Source organism: Copidosoma floridanum, unplaced genomic scaffold, assembly GCF_036245765.1.
Source record: "Copidosoma floridanum isolate Cflo_tuat_1 unplaced genomic scaffold, Cflo_Japanese_pri ptg000022l, whole genome shotgun sequence".
Taxonomy (NCBI): Eukaryota; Metazoa; Arthropoda; class Insecta; order Hymenoptera; family Encyrtidae; genus Copidosoma; species Copidosoma floridanum.
The window spans coordinates 3,909,571-3,932,132 of NW_028321899.1; the positions used below are offsets into that span (position 1 = coordinate 3,909,571).

Here is a 22,562-nt window from a genome sequence, read left to right on the forward strand (position 1 = left end):
GAAAGCAGTACTTGGATAATACTAACTTAAACGATTTTACAGTTGTATGAATCATGGTAAGGTGCAAGTACTTATTAAAACTAAAGTATGTATTCAGATAAATACCTTATAACGAAAAAAGGTTAGCGAAGGTGATAAATAATAACAAATTTATTACTTGAAATTCGTAAATAAAATTATTAATCTTTTTTCCAAAAATAATTTATTAAATACAAGGTAAATCTGTCAGGGTGCATTTTGATTTTCAACATTTTTAATTCTGTGGAATCACACTTCTCCTTCTTAATTTGAATTTTCTTTTACAGGAACTGCATCTATTCAATCGCAAACGAATTATCCAACTCAATTAAGTTCTCACCTCGGTTCTCATTCAGTTTTTTCAATTGATCTATCAGTGAGATGGTTTAGAACAAATTTTACTGATTTTTTAGTTTTGTTATTTGACATTTACTTTTAATAAGATAATAATTTTTCTTAATTCTCTTTTTTGTTTTTGTTGTATGACCTCTACTTTTGTTCTTTATCATCTTTTTACTCTTTTTAAAAACATTTTTCCTCTTTTCAGAACCCATACTTCATCTGTATTTTCAGTAAATTGAAGGTTAACTTTTAAAAATGTTGAAAAAACAATTTTCTTAAAGCGATGCACCTCTTAACAACAAAACTGATTAGTACAGTGTTTTTTTTTTGTACAAAGTATTGCACTTTTTATACACTTTTGTTTCAGAAAATTGCATTAAAAATTAACTACGTTAAAAGGTAAACAACTTAAATTGTACGTCCATGTAATGGCTACGACGTTTTTGTGCCTATGATCTGAAGTTGGACAAGAGCTCCGCATTTGTCCAACTACTACGAAATTGTGAGGTGTACTTGAACGGCTAATTTTAAATTATAAAAATTTTTTTGTCTACGATTACATTAGAAATATTATTAATTAATATAAAAGTTACAAAATAATATCATACAGCATACATACAAATGCATTGGATTAATTTTAACGAGCATAACCTATTATCAAAATCATGAAAAACAAAGAAAAATTATCGCACTCTCACGGCGCGGGCGCCTAAGGTAAAATTTAGAATCATCCGCATATACTAAATTTTGCTAAAATTATTAAAAAATTCAAGTACATCATCAAGAATAATCATAGTACTACTAATCTATTACGTTTTTTAAAATATCTCTTTTTTATTCGCTACAATGACTGATTTTTCACTGTCCAAGTGTCGGTCTAGATTTCGGTTTTGTCCAAGTATTGAGCATTTTACCTTAGATACTGATTTTCTACTTTAAAGTAAACAGCTAGACTCAAAAAAATACCATATAATTACGATTTCAACAACTGTGCGTGTCGGAAAGTAAAATTATTTTTGTATGTTTTGACAAATCTAATTCTTTTTTTATAAGATGTAAAACAAAATTACTAACAGTATTTGCTCCTTTTTTAGCTGCCTTCTGGTAAAAGAAACATATGACTTGCGTCAGTTTTATGTACGTGGACGTTAGATACAAAAGGCCACAATAATTGACAAAAAAATTGATCACTAACAAGCAATTTAGGCAAAAGAAGGTTTTGGGCAAAATTAAATTCAAGAATTAATGCTTCATTGTTAGTTCTTCTCGAAATAAGTTGTGGCCTTTTGTGTCTAACGTCCACGTACATAAAACTGACGCCAGTAATATGTTTCTTTTACCAGAAGGCAGCTAAAAAAGGAGCTAATACTGTTGGTAATTTTGTTTTACATCTCTATAGCAGTCAGTATAGGTACGTATACACTTCTTGTCTGCTATGCACTATAGTTGACTATAGGACGGTATCCCCTCTCTCCCAAAAATGCATAGGCACGATGGAAAAAAGCCAGTGCTTTTATGCGTTTGCTCTGTGGTTAGAGGTTATGCTTGTGGGCTATAGCTTACATGCGTTAAAGGCACACACGTCATTAGCCAATCTCATAGGTTCAAAAAAGGGGGGGCACTTCCATCGCCGCTATGCGTTTGCTCGATGATTTTTTCCTACGTGTACTTGAACTTTTTGACTTACTGTATAGGTTATCTGTCCCAATTATGGACACTTTAAGAAAAATTTTGAGCTCAATTTTATTTAGTGTCTAACGGCAAAGATGAGTAGAGAGATTGCTAACGCCAATGTTACGGCGTGAGACAACTTTTTTCCACTGATCGGGGCGACCCGCCGCGGCCAGCCGTCGAACCAAGGCGCACATTTTTCGAGAGTGCGAGACTCGTATCGAAGAGCGTGTGCCTACAAGAAGAGAAGTGGATTCGCGTGGAAATGAGCATATAGGCGCACATGTTGGCGACACGTAGAAGGGGTATACCGAATGTGTGCCTACGAGGAGAGGAGTGGAAATGTTGACTATAGCTATATATCTGAGCGCACAGCCAAAGCAAACGACGATACGAGTTTTTCTCTTTTGACTGCAACCGAGTATATGCTACATATATTTGACTAACTCTTACTCTCTCGCTCTTGCTTAAATGATATCTATCAATCTTACATTCGATTAAATCGTGAAACTGAATGCTCATATAATTATATGCACAGAATTTAATATCAAAAAATTTTTTTTTCCGTACGTTGATACTTAATTTGAAATCTAGTATTATTTTGAAAAAATGATCAGCTTAATTTTTTTAAGGATAACAGTTCAGCTATAACCACTGGTTAATTATTTTTCCTCATCATAATTGTTATGAACTGTAGGACAAGCCCCGGAGGTTATCGATGAACATATGTGACTTTAAGATCACTTACCCTCAAAGTTTCGATAGCTAAGGTAGTAAGGGCTTATGCCACTACTGTTCTCGTATTGCTATCTGAGGATCGATTCCAACTGTCGGCAAATTTTTTTTTTTTAACGTGATTCATCATTCTAGTTTATTTTCTTTTTGTTTATGTTTTATTTATGTTTTATAAATAATATTAACAAACCCTTTTTTCCCTATACATCGAAATACATTTTTTTAATACTAATTATATTAAATAATTTCATAAGCTGATACTTATCGTTAGCATGGCCATTTTGGAATTTCATATAAATTCTTATAAATTATCGAAAATTATGTTCAAGGTTAAACTTTTACTTTTTTGAAATTCATAATGTAAGTGACAAGTGGTTGTAACTACCAGGTAAAAATTTTAAGTAACGTAACAGTTAACTTGATATATAAGATCTGTTTTTCATTACTGTTTAGATTTTTTTGCATAATTTTCAAAGGTATTAAGTTTTGATACTTACATACGCTAATTAAAAGTTTGGTCTAGAACCAACATTATGTAATTGAAATTGAAATTACATATGTAATCAACACAATAAGTATAGCTGCTATACCTAAAATTTTTTGACAACAAAAGACGGAAAATAAATGTTTAGGGAGTTTTATGTAAGTTTTCTTGTGCCTCTGAAGATTATGATTATTGTATTGATAGATAAAAATATCGATCAGAACAGCTTAATCATTTCTTGGAAAAAAAAAATAAAAATTAATGAAAATTATGTATAAGGATTTTTTCTCTTTTACTTTCTTTGGAGTTTAAAATTAAGAATTAAACTCATATCCTAAGAAATTATTTTATTATTATGAAATTCCGAAATGGCCATGCTAACGATAAGTATCAGCTTATGAAATTATTTAATATAATTAGTATTAAAAAAATGTATTTCGATGTATAGGAAAAAAAGGGTTTGTTAATATTATTTATAAAACATAAATAAAACATAAACAAAAAGAAAATAAACTAGAATGATAAATCACGTTAAAAAAAAAAAAATTTGCCGACAGTTGGAATCGATCCTCAGATAGCAATACGAGAACAGTAGTGGCATAAGCCCTTACTACCTTAGCTATCGAAACTTTGAGGGTAAGTGATCTTAAAGTCACATATGTTCATCGATAACCTCCGGGGCTTGTCCTACAGTTCATAACAATTATGATGAGGAAAAATAATTAACCAGTGGTTATAGCTGAACTGTTATCCTTAAAAAAATTAAGCTGATCATTTTTTCAAAATAATACTAGATTTCAAATTAAGTATAACGTACGGAAAAAAAAAATGTTTTGATATCAAATTCTGTGCATATAATTATATGAGCATTTAGTTTCACGATTCAATCGAATGTAAGATTGATAGATATCATTCAAGCAAGAGCGAGAGAGTAAAAGTTAGTTAAATATATATAGCATATACTCGGTTGCAGTCAAAAGAGAAAAACTCGTGTCGTCGCTTGCTTTGGCTGTGCGCTCAGATATATAGCTATAGTCAACATTTCCACTCCTCTCCTCGTAGGCACACATTCGGTATACCCCTTCTACGTGTCGCCAAAATGTGCGCCTGTATGCTCATTTCCACGCGAATCCACTTCTCTTCTTGTAGGCGCACGCTCTTCGATACGAGTCTCGCACTCTCGAAAAATGTGCGCCTTGGTTCGACGGCTGGCCGCGGGGGGTCGCCCCGATCAGTGGAAAAAAGTTGTCTCACGCCGTAGCATTGGCGTTAGCAATCTCTCTACTCATCTCTGCTAACGGTCAATAGAACTACACCTTGCATAGTAACGTATAAGTCGTTTAATTCTTTTTTAACATCAAATTTTTTTTTTTATCAAAAAGTTTTGTTATTTTTATTTTAATGATAAAACAAGAAAAAAAAGACTTGTCCGTATTACGGGCCCCCTCGATGGACTTGAAACCTATCGGGGACCCCCCTATTACGGACCCTGTCAATAATGTGGACCCCCTACTATGGACCCTGTTTAGAACTTGGACCTCTGTTCTATGAAATCTACTGAATAGGAAAGAGTAAAAAAATATTTGTATGTAATTAAATGAACATTTAAGATTTATTTATAAGTACTTCTCACACTTTTAACAAAGTACATGACTAGGCACTTTTTCAGATAAGTTTTTAAGAACACATTTTTATATAAAACTAATTTTGTGGTGATTACTATAACTTTTCTTTATTATAATAATCTTATATTTTTTGTGACTTTGTTATGGTTGTTTAGTTTTCTTGGTGCGTTTTTTAAGAAGCATTTTTTGTTGTTCTTTCTTTACTTTTAGAATGAAAACAACAGCTTAAAGTTATGGAGTTAAGGGTTATGTGTGCACTCAATACTAGCGGAATAAGGTATTTTCACTTGTGACGTCATTCCAAGATGGCGCGATCACTGGTTTTTTTTTTAAATTTGCACCAAACGTGCAAAACCAGCTGTAAAATTCACGAGGACGTCCCAACTAATGATAATGCGTTTAAAAACTTCAGGTTTTAATAAGCTATCGAATGAACACTAAATTTTTTACATCTTCACTTGGTAAGCAATGCAAAAAAATGAATGAAATTATCGTGGGCATAAAGTTGATTAGAAAAACATTTTATTTTTTGTGCTTACCATAATCCAGTTATAACGAATTCGAAATATAGTCAATAGCGATTCCCGATGCATTAGAGAAAATTTTTCGTTTGTTTGCCAAAAGTGTAGTTTTAATGAAAATCAGTACAAAAAAAGTACTGCTATCAGGCGAATCGTACCCGTCTACTATACACATATATATGGTTGCAGGCTTCCTCGCCTCCGCGATCATAACAAAGTCCCATAACCTCTGACGAGCTGTCAAAATTGAAGCAGTGTGTGGCAAAAACATGAATAAAAATTGTTGTATAAGTGGTTGTCACGATAAATATGCGAAATGTTGTTGTCTTTTCATAGAAAAAGAAATGATTTCATTTCGTTCCTCTGCACTGACACTTTTGTACTTTTTATTGTCCGGAGAAATCACAGATTAAATACGAAAAAAAAATTTTAACCCCTCTTATTCTAAAGCGGAAAATCTAAGCTTTAGAATGAGTCATAGTAGTAGCCCGAAATGACGTTAAGAAAAATGTTGAATCACTTTTCATGAAAGTAGTACTTTTTCATGAAAATGAGCTAAGTAATTTGGTTATAAGCATGTTTACAATGCATACATAAAAAATATTACTACAATTAATCTTTACAAATGTAGTAAAATTAAAAACGAACATTTTGCGACTTCGAAAATGTATTTAAGTTAATTTATTTCTGAGATATAACAACTTGCACATGGTGCGCACGCGGTAGCTGCTCCACGCGATTACAAGCTCGAGTGAGCGGCTAGATTAGAATGTCTCCGGCTATTACTTGAAATTCAATACATTCAGTTTTATGTCCCAAATACGTAAGAACAAATAATAGATAGTTACCGTGATGACTAAAAAAACTACTTAGTATGTTATAAAATTATTAATATTATTATTATTATTTACAGTATATTTTTTGTGTATTACTTAATTTAATTAAATTGTATGACAAGTTATACTTTTAGAGTGATTAAACATAAGATAACTTTTTAAGTATAAAATTATATCTGAAAAATTAATGTTTTAATTTTTTCAACATTCAATTATACATTTTGAATCCTCAAAGCTTTAGGTGGATAAAACAAGGAAATATAGTTTTGCTCAAAAAAAATTGTAATCCATTCCCGCCAATAACAAAACTTGAACCAAATTTCAATTGTAAAATATACAACACTTAATGGTGCACATTTTTAAAATTAGGGATATCTTGCTGCATATTCTGCGAGTGCAAAAAAACTGATACAAGTTAAAATATGCACAATGTAGAAAAAATTGACTAAAAAATGTATAATTATTTTACTTATTAAGTGATTATGTTAAACATTAATTATCTTACGTATTAATATACATTTATTGTGTACTCTTAAAGGTTTGGCCATGAAACTCGATACACTAAATTTTTTTAAAATAGTCTGACACATTTTAAACTGGCTGCCCACTTGAGCCTGTAGTCACGTGGAGCAGCTACCGCGTGCGCACCATACGCACGCCTTAAAGTTAGTACATTTCCGAGAAAAATACTCTTGAATACATTTTTAAAGTCGCAAAATGTTGGTTTTTAATCGTACTACATTTGTGAAGATTTATTATAGTAATATTTTTTATGTATCCATGGTAAAAATGTTAATAACCAAATTACTTAGCTCATTTTCATGAAAAATTACTACTTTAAAGTGATTATACATTTTTCTTAATGTTATTTCGAGCTACTACTATAACTCATTCTAAAGCTTAAATTTTTCGCTTTAGAATAAGAGGTGTTAAAGCTTCACATCTTGAAAAGAAGCCGAGTTATGAGCAAAAAGGCTTTAAAAACCGTCGTTTTTCAAATTTTTTGCACTAAATTTGCAATATTTCCGGCTCTAATCAACATTTTTTTAAAATTCTTAATCGGGCATATTTCTGGTAAGCTTGTTTTTAGGATTAAGGTGGCTCCAGTGGCCTCAATGTTGAAATTATAAGTAACCCAACCGAGGTTAATAAAATTGAATTATATTCTTTGAATTCCTATCTTTCTATTCGTATAAAAAAAAATTAAGGTTGACGATGAAAATTGTAAGAAATCATGCTTACAAAATCGTAGTTTTAAGACGGGTTGGATAGAAAATGCAAGCATACGCAACATACAACCTACTGCTGCACTTACATAAATAACCCGTAAGGTGTAAAAAATATACTATCTTGTATATATTATTACGTAGTTTTCGATGACATAAAAAAAGTGTCTGGTTATCGAACAAAATCTTTAAATAATCGGAGACTAAGTATACAGTTGCGAGTGCAAGTCAGCTCTCAGCTGTCTGCATTCTGCAGAGTAATTAATTATATTTATTTATATATATATATATATATATATATATATATATATATATATATATATATATATATATATATATATATATATAGGTATGACTACAGCTGAGCAATGTGCCACATTCTTGAACTTAAGAGCGTACCGTAACAGTTCATCAATTAGGGCAGCATAAAACTTTTTTGTTTTTTTTATATTTACTCACTAAAGTAACAGATAAAATGTAGAATATGGCTACAACAGTCTCTACGATAATTTTATACCACATTTTAAAGAAAACAATAATTAATTTTTAGTCTCCCCATTTTGATACGGCACTAAGGTAAAGTACCCTCTATTCGGACACATAATTTTAGGTAATCCACTATTTCTAAATTCACAAAGAAATTAGCTGTTTTTGCGAAAAAGGCGGTTGACATATAGATGATAAAGTAATTTTTCTGTCACTTAAAAAAAAAAAGTTCTTTGTGACCGTGTGATCATTGTATAAAATAATTATAAAGATTCAGTCTCAAATCCCTATATTCGGACAATGCATTTCTAAATAGTCCGAATATAGGTCCCGTTACGACGTAGGGACCATAATCCGGACAGTCGTGAACATTAAGAAAATGAGGTTATGGCAGATCTTTATATACAGTTATATTTTACTTTAATGGCTTTAATTTGTTAAACAAATGCAAAAAACAAATTATTATTGTATTTTACTACATAGTATAACCATTTCTTTGCACTTGTAAGCAAGTGAATTGCTGGATTATGTGTGTCCGAATATGGGGTACAGTTTGAACCGTAGTATCTAATTTCCGGACAGCAGCCAAACACAAAAAACCTCGATTTGCAAGAAAAAACATTTCTTTTAATGAATTATCAAATTAATTCGACGTATGTTGTAACTATCCTAAATCAATTCGATACTGTGGATTACAAATAAATTTTTTCATTCAGAAATTGTAAAAAAATTATGTAATTATCGCTGCTGTCCGGATATAGGTCCGAACAACACTTTTGTCCGAATACAGGGTACTTTACCTTAGGCGCTGGAGCCACCTTAAAGGAGGTGCAGACACTTTGACTAAATAATAAGAGAATGCTTTATTGTAAGTAATAGAAAGAGTGGATTAGAGTTGACCGTTGGACAGGCAACACTCAACTGACGACTATAGTGAAATACATTGGTCAGGTAATGCGACATCTCTGGTGGAGCATATTACATGACGTATTGTATAAACCGCGGGAAACAAAATAAAAGTAAAATAAACGTATGTATAGCTAGGTGAATTTATATTGAAATACTAACATTATCAAACTGTTAAGTTATTATATTTAAACACGCTTTTTACTGTTTTTGATCGCGTAATGAACATTTAAATTGTCAATAACAATTATTTAACCAATTTTATGAAAAAACGAGTTGAAGATTTGGATTCTGCGGGGAAAAGAAAACATCAAAAATGTTTAGTCGTTCTCGTGGAAGTCAATCAGCTACGAAACCCTATTACCTGCCGTACTATCACGGAAGATAATTTTGAGCATAAGGAGATCAAGTACGTGTGCTTACAGAGTTCAAATTATTCTGAATTCCTACTACACAAGTATTTGGACTACCTAAGATCAAAGATTGTATCACACTAGTTCAAATGTGCATTGAACTCGTAAAGCACCAGCATGAGAGCCACGCTGCATATTGTTTGTGCCCGCACAGTACGGCGCAGCATTGAACTGTAGAAGCTTGTGGAGGGAAGTCCCTGGAGCTCAGCGATCGTGCTCTCACAGCACAAAGTCTAGGCTCTGCGCCTTCGAAGCTTCGTTGAGCTCTGCAATGCGGTATTTTGGGCTGAAAAAGCTAAATCGTGCGTATACCTCCTTGGCCCTAAACATCATCAAATTGTATGAGCCTAATAATTGGGCTTAAATTAATATACCTGAACAGAAATGAAAGTCGGTTGCCTCTGTAGTTTATGAGGCCCTACTTAGGCAGCCTACTGAGAGGACAAGTAGGTGCGTCAGGAAGCGTGCGTGAGGTACTCATTAGACAGCCTACATAACCTACCTTTATCTTACTTCTCGAATAGTATATACAGTTATATCAGCTACAGTTGCAGTGTAAACTGTGGCGTAAAATTACAGACAGGTACACAAGTTACAAGTATCTTTCATTGAGTCCTATACAAATGATTAATGAGTATTCTTATACATGTATGAGACTGACAAAATTAATCGACATTGAATTTGTTGTCAACTAAACAAAGTTTCTTAAAGTACTAAATTAAAAATAATAATTAGTGCTTCACAAAATTTCAATAAAAACTATTTAAAAACCGTACTAAGATTATGAAATTTAACATTTAGCAGCTTGTACACTCTCATTTAGGTGTGCACCGTCAAATCAAGTTCATCTATCATTTAATTGAATCAATATGTTTTTTTATGAAAAAAAAGTAAACTGCAGTGTGAGCATGTAATTTGCAGTAATTCTTTAGTGATTATTTAAAGTTCCTCAGAATTAACTTACGAATCACATGTGCATATTGTAAACTTGATATCAATTGTGAATGAGAGATATTTTTAAGGTGACATTTATATCTTCATTTATGTAAAATTTCTATTTACCTTAGGGTTGCATTTTTGTAACTACACGTGATCAACAATGCCATGATGAAAAATTTTCATGAAGAAATTAAATATGATTCGTTTAAAATGAAGCATGACTTTGGCTCAATTATAATACAATGTGTATTCTCATATGTTCATATCTATATTTATCGATTGAAAGTTGGTTATGTTACGTCAATGGAGGCAGCCTACTGAGGGCCTACCAAACGCCACCTGACACTGCCAACGTAGGACCTCAGTTAGCAAAAGAGGCAGCCTAAGTAGGCCCTACTGATCGCCTACTTACAATTTCCGTTCGGGTACTAAAGGCTTACGGCCAATGAACACAGTGAGTATATGTATATACACAACGGAAATAGTTTTTTAACGAAGATTTTACAACTGTTTTATTTCAATAAAATAGTTAAAGTAAATGTCCCTACCACGGAACGAATTTTGGTATCGATTTACCTTTATTACAGATAAAAAATTTTTTTTAACGTTTAATCATAAAATTTCGATCAATAATGGTGGGTTATCTGTTTTTGAACGTAGAATACTGTTTTGTATCAAAATTTAAGCAGAATTAAAAAATTTATGTGATAAATAAGAAGGTGATCAAAATGTACATTAAACGGAACGTCTGCAGTAGTTAAGCAGCACTGTTCCGCAGTCATTGTCCCCTTCGCGGAACATGATTTGAAATGAATATATATAGAACTTTCAAATTATTTATGTATAATTTAAAGGTAATAATAACTGAGAGGGGGTCAGCCAAGGTGAAATATATATAATTTACTTTTTATTTTATAAATTACGTATTTATTTCTTTTTATTACTTAAAATTATTGTTTATTCTTATTTCCTTTTTACATTAGTTAAATTTTTTTTTTATCAAAATATTTCCAGTTTGAGTACATTTCAATATAATATCTTAGATTCAAATAAATTATAATAAACTATCTACGGTTTTTTTTGTTTGATATTTAATAAAATAGCTTTAATTTGCAAGTCTAACTCTTTCTTTGTATCATTCTAAGACTTTTTTTCTTCTTGCAATTTTTTTTCCCATAACCTGTTTTTTGTAATATTTTGATTTCGATCTCCTTGATTTTTATATCTTTTTTTTTTAACAACTAAATCATTCTTCTTTTCGTGCATCTTTTTTATTCAGCTTCCTTATCTTCCTTTTGTGTATGTATGTTATACCACGGATCAGATTTGCATGCAGCGACAAATTTTACTTTTCCTTTAATTTTTTCCTTTTTTTTTGGCAAACACTTTTCAGGCAGTGTAAAAATGTTGTTAAGCATTTCCAAAGATTTATTGCTTTCGTGTATGTTGGATTATTTTGAAGTGTTTAAAACAAAGTAAGAGAAACAAAGAGAAGGATATTTTTTGAAATTCTTGTGTGATTAAGTATTCTAAATAATTTGTAGGGGTCTAAAATACCAAGTTAAGGTGCAATTTTATATTGACGCCTCGCACGAAGATCAGTACAGTTCAGATTTTCCCATTTAAACTAACACTGCAAAATCTAAACTGTGCTGGACTTCGTACGAGGCGTCGAAATGCAACTGTATCTCAGGAGAGTTTAAATTTAAAGGCTCTGCTTACTTTTTTTTTTTTTTTTTGGCACCCATATTTGCCATTTTTGTATACTTAAATCTAAAATAAATGATACTTTATGTTGAATAGAGTTTTAAGGTTAAGTTTTATGTTTTCAAGTTATTGTGATTTAACATTACTTACCAATTAATTTAAGATGAGCAATGACAAATCTGATCTTATTAAACAAACAAATAGTACTTTCAACACTGCGAAATTGTTCAATACGTTATAATAACGACCATTAAAGTGTGCTTCACGATGGGGACAAGATGTCTTGTTTACGCAGGTAATGAGGAACGCGTTATTTTGGCTGTTCCTTTTGGTGCATTTTGACCGATAATGAACATGGAACGGAACATGCGAAAAATAATAAAAATATTCAGTTTTTCATCAAACTATACATATAAATCGAAAGTATAGCTTCAATACATGCAAAAAAATTTAACTCCGAGCTCATATAATGCTTTATAATTATTACTGCATGGGTAAAGAAATCCTCTCTCTTCATAGTAAGTGTCACTTATCTTCATAAATTTTAGATGCAGAAAGTGCACGTTCTTAAATTATTTTTTATTTACTTCTCATATCGGTGAATTCAGATAAATTTTTTAAAAAAGTTTTGAAGATATTTTAAGCTATGTATTGTAATTTTTGTAAACTTATAAATAAGCAATAAAAATTTTGGTACAAAAAATAAGAAATCGTTCCGCCATAGGGACAATATTCCTTGATAGGGACATTTACCTTATTCATTCAGATTACATCTCATAAGTTCTTGCAATATTTAAAAATACTTAAGTGCAACAATAACGGGTTTTCGATATATTTTTTAAAAATCATGAAAAGATTGACTACATTTAGTTATTAAAGCGCATTTTCATTAAAATCGTTTTAACTATAATATCAATAAATTTTATCTAAAAACTTTCGTGGAACTACGTTTTCCGAACGTAATTTGTAGATAATACTTAGTATACAACAATAAGGAGTATTCGAAATTTAAGTACTTTTGTATGTACACACGGATTTACAATTCTATTTGATAACTTTTTTAAAAAAATTATTAAAACAAATTTTAATTATATTGTATTTATTTATACAAGACATACCTTAGGCCACAATTTATGTTAGTTGAGAGAGCTGTGCTGGGAAAAATAAGATCTAATGAGTTTAACAAAAGTAGTTCGAACCACACAACTACCAATATGAATTTTGTTACTAAATACTAGTATAGTAAATAGATCTAGTAGATAATGGTCTGAGAGTCTTGGATCCTTTTTAACAGCTAGTTAACTAAATAATTTATAAACGTGATATTTTATTAAATGGTGACACGGAATGAGGCCCTGGATCGAGGAACCGGCTCCGCGCTCGGAACCTTCGAAAAATGCTGTCAACAAACCGAAATTTCAAAAGTTACCAAATCATTCTGTAAAAAATATGAGCTTATGCAGAATATAAAAATGCATGTTTCTCCTATTGAAAGTTTTTTTGTTCAATCAGTAGTTTTTGAGATAAAAATTAAATACTCCAAATTCGCTCTGCTTGAAATTCTTGATTTTATGAACTTGAATCGCCGTATCTCCGCAGAAAATGCATAAATCGACTTGAAATTGAGGCCCTGGATCGAGGAACCGGCTCCGCGCTCGGAACCTTCGAAAAATGCTGCCAACAAACCGAAATTTCAAAAGTTACCAAATCATTCTGTAAAAAATATGAGCTTATGCAGAATATGAAAATGCATGTTTCTCCTATTGAAATTTTTTTTGTTCAATCTAGTTTTTGAGATAAAAATTAAATACTGCAAAATTCGCTCTGCTTGAAATTCTTGATTTTATGAACTTGAATCGCCGTATCTCCGCAGAAAATGCATTAATCGACTTGAAATTTTAAACGTAACTTAACTAGGTATAGGCGATGCTAATAGTATCACTAGAAAAATGAATAATATTAATAATTCAATATTATTTAATTAAAAAGTGCGCAGCATCAAAGGTTATGGCATTCATGATTCACTGATAAAAAGTGTGCTACGAAGTTTCGAGTTGGGAAAACTTTCAGCGAGAAAGTTGTTCCTCTACGTATGAATAAGTTTTCTTCCAAATTTCAATGAAATCCAATGAGTATTTCCAGAGATACAGCGATTTTAAGTTGCGGCAGGTATCGCGCACAGTGCAGCAGCTCAATCTATACCATGGGCTTTCGTATAGATTGAGCTGCTGCACTGTGCGCGATACCTGCCGCAACTTAAAATCGCTGTATCTCTGGAAATACTCATTGGATTTCATTGAAATTTGGAAGAAAACTTATTCATACGTAGAGGAACAACTTTCTCGCTGAAAGTTTTCCCAACTCGAAACTTCGTAGCACACTTTTTATCAGTGAATCATGAATGCCATAACCTTTGATGCTGCGCACTTTTTAATTAAATAATATTGAATTATTAATATTATTCATTTTTCTAGTGATACTATTAGCATCGCCTATACCTAGTTAAGTTACGTTTAAAATTTCAAGTCGATTAATGCATTTTCTGCGGAGATACGGCGATTCAAGTTCATAAAATCAAGAATTTCAAGCAGAGCGAATTTTGCAGTATTTAATTTTTATCTCAAAAACTAGATTGAACAAAAAAAATTTCAATAGGAGAAACATGCATTTTCATATTCTGCATAAGCTCATATTTTTTACAGAATGATTTGGTAACTTTTGAAATTTCGGTTTGTTGACAGCATTTTTCGATGGTTCCGAGCGCGGAGCCGGTTCCTCGATCCAGGGCCTCAATTAAAAAATTGGAGGGGGGTGGGGACGAAACAATGTTTTCTTGTGTAACGAATAATTTATTTTATAAATACAGTTTAATTTGTCTTTTTTCAATTAAAATATCGTATCTGGTCGCTACTAAATAATCAATTTTTATCATTATCCGTACTGGACAGTCCACCGTCTTACTACACTACAGATTAATTTATATACAGAAGTGACAAAAGGCTTGCACTGCAAAAGCACGTTAAAATACACACGTTAGTATATACCTATACTATCCACATAAGATTAGCCCAGACTTTGTGCTGTGAGAGCACGATCGCTGAGCTCTAGGGACTCTCCTCCACAAGCTTCTACAGTTCAATGCTGCGCCGTACTGTGGGCGCACAAACTATATGCAGCGTTGCTCTCATGCTTGTGCTTTACGAGCTCAATGCACATTTGAACTAGTGTGACACAATTTTTGATCTTAGGTAGTGTAAATACTTGTGTAGTAGGAATTCAAAATAATTTAAACTCTGTAAGCACACGTACTTGATCTCCTTATGCTCAAAATTATTTTCTGTGTAGTACCAGAAGTTTCGCTTCCAAAACATATATTAAACACATCCGTTCCAGATAAATTAAGAAAGTTCGGTCGTTGTTCCAGTGGGTGGTGAGCGGGTACGTAGGGGCTCCCATAAGATAACGTGTTAAAGTGAGTTGTCATAACCGTGCATGGAAACGTTGGCTCACTCTATCAAGGTTCATTTAACTGTGTTCAACTCGTCAGTGCGCAACGGTTAAACCATTAAATGTTATAAAACAAACAACAGTACATACATTAAAGTCACTAGTTTTCGATAGTTTGAGTAAAAAACTTGAAAACAAGTTGTTTGCATGATGAAAATTAACATCAAAATAGTAGGAGACTCAGTTTTCGTCAACAAAAGTGTGCTATAAAATTTTGGAAAAACAAACTTTTTTTGCACTGCATTATAGTCTAAGGTTCTAAGAAGGGTTGTGCCAAGTTTCAGATCATGGTTTCAAGTTAAACAAATTCTCAAAACAGTTTCGTAAAGACGTTTCGCCCAGTGTAAAAAGACTAGCCGATAGCAGACGAAAGTTTGTTTCTCTCTTATAGACCTAAGTCCCTAAGACCCTAAGTTAGCATAGGACCTGCTCTTGACTTTGTTTACGTTTGTACAGAGATTTCTCTCAAATTCCTGATAAGGTACATATTTTTTAATGTAAGAGTCTTCCTTAAGAGTTAAAGAGGCTCAATACCATAGGTCTTGAAAAAGATGCAACAGTAACGGCCATTTCAGTCTAACTGGTAACATGCACTGTGTACATCTCTCTCTGAAAGAAGTTTTGAAAATAAGCTTTATTAAGACCTTGAAGGCTTTTATAGACTCTCTTTGAAAGATCTCTATTTCAGCAGACGAACCCAGGATCCTGTTCGTGGTTTATTTATCATATCACAACCGTACAATCCTTGTCTTCTACTAGTATGTTAATACTAATCTTTTGCTCTGCGTTCGAACATAAGAGTCTAAAAGCTATAACTAGTATATGCAGTTTGTTTAAAAAATAAACTTTTGTATTTTCAACACTACATATGGTATTGAATACTGTATTTCTTCAATGTATATAAAAATAACTGTGTTGTAAATAAATCGTTGTTATTTAAAAAGTTTAATGTTAACAATAAAAAAGCTACTTCGTACAAATTTCAGTATTTTCATTTCTTATTCCACTGTCTCATCGATTTTTATTGCAAAACCATGTAATTATGTCTTATTAGTATTCAATTATAAATGTTACTATTTTACGCTGATCTCGTAACCCATAATGAATGTGGCACGTTCTTACATACCGATAATAAATAAACAACATTAAAATTTAAATATTAAAATCTTTTTAGAATGACAGGTAACAACCTGTACCGTTTTATTAAATGAAAAAGTAGACTTACTATGTACTGTCGATCTTCACTTTATTTGTTAAAAACGTGTTACAGCTGTTTCGGTATCACAGTACCTTCGTCAGACAGATGTACATCAAGACTTAATAATGTACAGCGCTCTCTCAAGAACATACACGCTGTACTGTTTTCGTGACCAATAATAGGATGTAATTATAACTATCTTCAATTATTTTTTCGTGCAGGAAAACGGTGTTTAATGTTCGAAGTAATGAAATTTCTAATGAAAAGTTCAGTAGCTTCCATAAGAGGCTGGTCGTAACGTACAAAAAATTTGAACTTTCAACAGCTCTTTGTCGGTATTTTTACTGGCAACCGTACTTGAAACTTTGCAGTTGGATTAATGAAATTATTATTTAACGTCAGGTCAAATTTTTTTGAAACAAGCGGTAACTTCATAAGGGTATTAAGCCTCCTTAAGCCATTTATTCGAACTTTTTCCTTATTTTGAATACATCTCTTGCATCGAAGTTTGTGCAACTAAGGCTTAATATGAATTGCCCATAAGAGCAATGATAGATAATTTGATTTCGGGAACTTTTTTCGCAAAAATTCAGGTGGTAAAAAATATTAAGAAAATTCATGTGTACTTCGAGCATGTTAAAGTAGAACTGTATTTTTTTTCAGCGAGTGAATACGTCTTCTAAAAAACAACCGAATCTCCTTAAAAGTATATCCTTAAAGATGATTAAAATTTTATCAAAAGTCGACTCTGAAATGGGAGGGTCTTCTTTGCCTGTTACAACAGCATAATAGGTTAGAAAAGAACCATATAATCATTTAGGATTCTTATGTTGATAATAGGATTTTCGAAATAATTTAAAGATTACTTTTCATAAGAATAGTGAGATCGGTGATAAGAAAGTGATGCACAACAATATGATACAATTAATGTTTTCACATCATTTGTCGATTTCAACATGTGAAAACTAATTTTTCCTCTATGACCTTTCAATGCTACTTAGCTTAGAATTTTTCCTTCCATTACTCTGATTCGCTCGTATTTAATGTCATATAAACTTAACAAAACCAGTAACATACTTAATAGATAGCATCAAATACTTGGAATAAATGAACCCAAATCACCAATCTATGGGTCATATGATTTATTCTTACTGTAACGGAATCACGTCATTTCATGCAATTGCTTAAAAATCCATTTTAGCTTAACATAAAACAATCAGAGTTGATAAAATACATCAAAGTACAAACACATAAAACGAACAACGATCAACGAGATTATTTGGTATAATTAACGCTGTCACGGCTCAGTCCCCTTTGTTTATGTGCGTCGTCTGGAACTCGGCTGGGAGTTGGGTTGGTTGGCGTTAGATCTACGGCGTAATCCTATAGTGGCAAAGCTGATAGTACTTAAGCTTCTTAAAAGTATCATATCACGGATGATTCTCCATTAATTGATTTTAAACTTTCTAAAAACTTTTATCTTGCACTAACGAACAACTTTCTCGCTAAAACCTCCCCGCACATTTTTTTTCCTTTAAATTTAAGAAGATGTCGTACTATCGCTGCACTTATTTTGCTCTAAATATTTATTAACAATGGGCATTTTAGGCCCTTTTAAGTTACTTTTCGGCAGCGTTTTGGCTCTTACTTGCAATCATGCCAAATTTTAAAGCATTTTTATCGTAAGTGACCGAAGTATAACGATTTATATTTATAAAACGTATTGAAATCTAATCTCAAAAATTTTAAGTATTTATTTTTTATCTAGAAAAAAACGGTTTTATCAAAAAATTGTGAACAAAAAAAAAAGAAGATTTTTATTCTCTAAAGGCCAGTATTTTTTTTCAACCACTATTCGTAACTTCAGAAAATTCTCTGTTTAGACAATACTTTTCCATTATATTTAATTTATGTGCTCTTTTTATTTCCGGCCCCTCACTTTTTATGTACATATACGTTTGTATACAATTTTGTAGGCATATTTATTCAACGTTCTCTCTCCCTCCTATGCTATCAGTAAACTAGTGAAGCACAGAATTAAATAATTGTGCGCTCCATTACAATAACAAATTATTTTTCTGAAACATTGAATGATTAAAAAATCTTTGTTTGTGTATATAGGTAGACCTATCGTGAATGCTATTGCCACCACGGCAAAACTTGATAAAAAAACATTAATCCCGAGTTGGCTGCTCCTTTAACTCGAATCTGAGTTGGCTCTTGCTTCACCAATTATTTAACTTAATTTGCTCTGTCTTTTACTGAGCTGTCGATATAGTCTACGGCCTAAATGATTTTTTAATCTTAAATTTTCCTGAAAAAAAAAAATTAAAATAATCTCTTTGCTATCAAATTTGTTATTAAATGGACACTACTTTAAATTTATTATTTATTGTGTATAACATGTTAACGGCAAATAAGTGTAAAAAATGTTTTGTTTTTTTTTTTGTTTTTTTCTAACTTTCGATCAACGTGGAAAAAATTAACCATGTCAGTTTTAACGTAACCGTGAAAAGACATAAATATTACGTTGCCTAACAAATAGCTGTTTGTAAAATAATAAAGTAACGATTAGTTATTTGATAATTCATTTTTTAAAGTAAAACTTTAAAGTGTTACTACAGACTTAAGGGAGCTCTATCGGTTACAGAATTAACAATGAGAAATTGATAAAAATTTATCTACTAATAAATAGTCATAAAAATGGCACTGTCAAAATTTAAAGGCATGGGGGTCCTTGGAGCCAAGTAATTAATATTCATATGAAGCTAATTTTTACAAGTAGGCTTATGGGCTGCTGTCTTTTGAAGAGCTTCCATTGTATTTACCTTGTGTATTAACGATAAACTTTAGATGAAAATTTTATCAATGATAAAAAAAATCTAATGATAGTAATAAATTTCATTCAACATCTCGGAGGTCCTTTTAAGAGCAGAAATTAATTAATAAGCGTGGTAAAAACTACAAAAGGTTATGTTGTCATAGGAGAGCAAGAAAGACAGACGACATACCTAACTGTAGAGAGCGTCGCATGGACTGTAGCGAGGGATTGAACCTCTTTGATTGTCGGTTTATCAACATTTGGTTTTGATAACAACATTTTATCTCAAGTTAATTATGATAATGAACAAAGAAAATGGATTTCTGCAATTTTTGACGCTGTGCCACGAAAAATTTATTTTGCAACTTGAATAATTGCTAATATTTCAGTCTATTTTGCAAATTTTTTTAGCATTGTATTTATCTTCTAAAAAATGCTTTATCTCATTCTAAAGCCAAAGCATAAAAAATCCACGGTTTTTGTCATAACGTACTACTTATTAAATTTTGTACTGCAAAAAAATTTGTAAATCATCTTAATGTATTTCTATATTACATTGTCTAAGTCCTTTAACAAGTCCATCAAAAGGGAAGCTAAAAAATCAAGAAAGACGCATTGTGATCGCCGGTGTTAGATTTGCGCTCCCATCTGTACCCTTCTCCTACGACTAAGTGTTCGACCGTTCAACCAGTCGCAGTACGCACTAAGTAAAACGTGGGCTATCACCAACATTTGAATTAAAATAAATTGATAACAGCGAATATACTATTTTTAACTAAAGCCAAATGTTGATAACTAAATGTAAAAAACTAATTAAAAAAAAAACTAGTTAATAGTTTTTAATTTTACAAATAGCTTTTAGTTAGGCAACGTAATATTTGTTTTCGTTTCATTTATGTTTTAACTGATGGCTTTTTTTTTGCGTCTGTCAAAAGATTTTCAGTACAAAACATTTTTTTGCACAATTTTTCCATTGACGTGTTGTAAACAAAAAAAAAAAATTTGAAAAAGTATCTATTTTGTAGGAAATTCCACGACGAAAAGATAAATAATCACAAAATTTCCCAAAGCATTAGAAGCAGAGATATAACCAATAAATTAACGAAAAAATGGGATTTCGTTCATAAATGATAAAATAAAAAAAATCCAAGGTCCAATCTAGACAACTGTTTTTCTCGTATTCCTATAAATTTTCTGTTGGATAATAAACAATTTTTTTCTAGTGAAAAACGTAAAAGTAAATCGTATTTTTTTGTGTCTCTGAGCAGTGAACTAAAAAAGGCAGTCTTTGTCCGGGATCTCATAAGGACATGGTCTCTGTCCAGGATTCAAAGGGCATAGTCTGTCTATTAACTGTTCACAATGAAGCAAACACTAATGACTGAAATTTACTCCTATTAGTGATAACTAATGTCATTAAAAATTAGATTTTTGACTTTGTCATATTTATATATTATTTATGTATAATTTATACATTATTTGTACATAAGTCTAATTATAATCTGTCTTTTTTTTGTTACTAAAAAAGGTTAATGTAAATTTGATTGCAATGTTAATTACACGTTCTTTTCAGATTTGTGACCCTTCTTATGAAAAGACTTCGACACAGCCAAGTGAGAGGCATTTCTATAAAGTTGCAAGAAGAGGAAAGAGAACGCCGTGATAATTATGTTCCTGAAGTTTCTGCTTTAGAGCATGACATAATTGATGTTGATACGGAAACTAAAGAAATGCTCAAGATGTTGGAGTTCACAAACATCCCAGGACTTCAAGTAACCCAACAACCACAATCGTCTAGGCGTCCTTAAACATTTATCGTAATGCAATAAAGTGAAGTTTTTAGCAAACATTTATTTATATTTATTTTTAATTTCTTTGCCCTTTTCAATTATTTATACTACTTAAAATTAGTAAAAATATCATTTGAATACGAAGAGGTTTAGATCATGAACAGGAAGTTTTTATTCTAGACAATCTGGATGTCTCAACGAAACTTCATGCTTGCATGCTTTAAAAATAAAGATAACAGTCAAACAAGGAATAGAGTGGTACGTCTAGAATACGTAAAAACTCAGCAAAAACTATACTCGTTGGTTGAGGTCAAATTTTCCATTTTGCCCACTGAAAAAAATTTGGTCAGTCAGAGCTACCATACTTTTAACGCTCGCTTTTTCTCTCACACATGGCTCAGTTGTGGCGCCACGGATGGTGTATAGCAGACACCACAGTCAGTTGTATAAAAGTTGAACCACTGTGGTCCCGAATCTCGACCACGAGTGGAGTGTTGTGCATATAGAGATGCATCAACGTCAATGAATGTATATATGATTCACCAGACTATGTACATGTAGTTTTATGACCTTCTTACTATTATTTTATGTATAATCAAGCATTACAGAAGGGATAAAGCGTGTTTAATGAAAATTAATATTATTATATTTAATACAGCCTCAATTTTAAAGATTATTTTAAATACATTTATTTAGGAAAAAATATTTAAATTAGTTATAGTTTATTGTAGATGTTTATTTTAATTCAACATTAAATAACTCAACTTTCTTATCTCAACTTCAGAGTCGTGTTGCGAAGATGGAATAGGCATCGTCTTTAAAGGGAGAGCTTGCGTACTTTCAAAGATATGAGTTACTGTCGATGGGTCGATCAATATTAAATTTTGTCCTGATTAAGAGAACATAGCCCTACTATTAGATGCATTATGGTTTACTACAGATAATAACTGTGGTGATGATACACCAGACGTGTCAAGTCCTCGTTGTATCGTGGGTGGGACTTGTGTGTGCAAAGTTTGCCTAACTTAAGATATTGTATTTTGCGAATCTGAAGTCATCTGTGATAAAATTATGTAAAATAATTTTAAAAAACAAAAATAAAATTCGAGTGTGGGTATAAACAGTATGTATCTGTGTAAAATTAAACAAAAGACAGTTTTCCAAATGTCTAAATTTGTGATGTTAAATGTCAGTAATGTATTTAGTGTCATCCCTGAAAAGCTTTTTTACTACACTCGTTACTGTTGGCTTTGAAAATGTTGATATTCTTTTTCAAAATGTAAATTTTACTATTTTGTTACTTTTTATAAAATGCTAAGAAACATAGTTAAAGTACA

At 31.6% G+C, this 22,562-nt stretch overlaps 1 protein-coding gene across 1 annotated transcript in view; it reads left to right on the plus strand.

The window, feature by feature from the left end:
• The window catches only part of RpS17 (ribosomal protein S17), a 47,323-nt gene extending 26,041 nt beyond the window's left edge, over positions 1 to 21,282 (plus strand). The window contains exon 3 of the mRNA XM_014361975.2: positions 21,009 to 21,282. Coding sequence (XP_014217461.1) covers positions 21,009 to 21,243 — 235 coding nt within the window. The 3' untranslated portion in view covers positions 21,244 to 21,282. The remainder of the gene's footprint in view (positions 1 to 21,008) is intronic.
• The last annotated feature ends 1,280 nt before the right edge of the window (positions 21,283 to 22,562 follow it).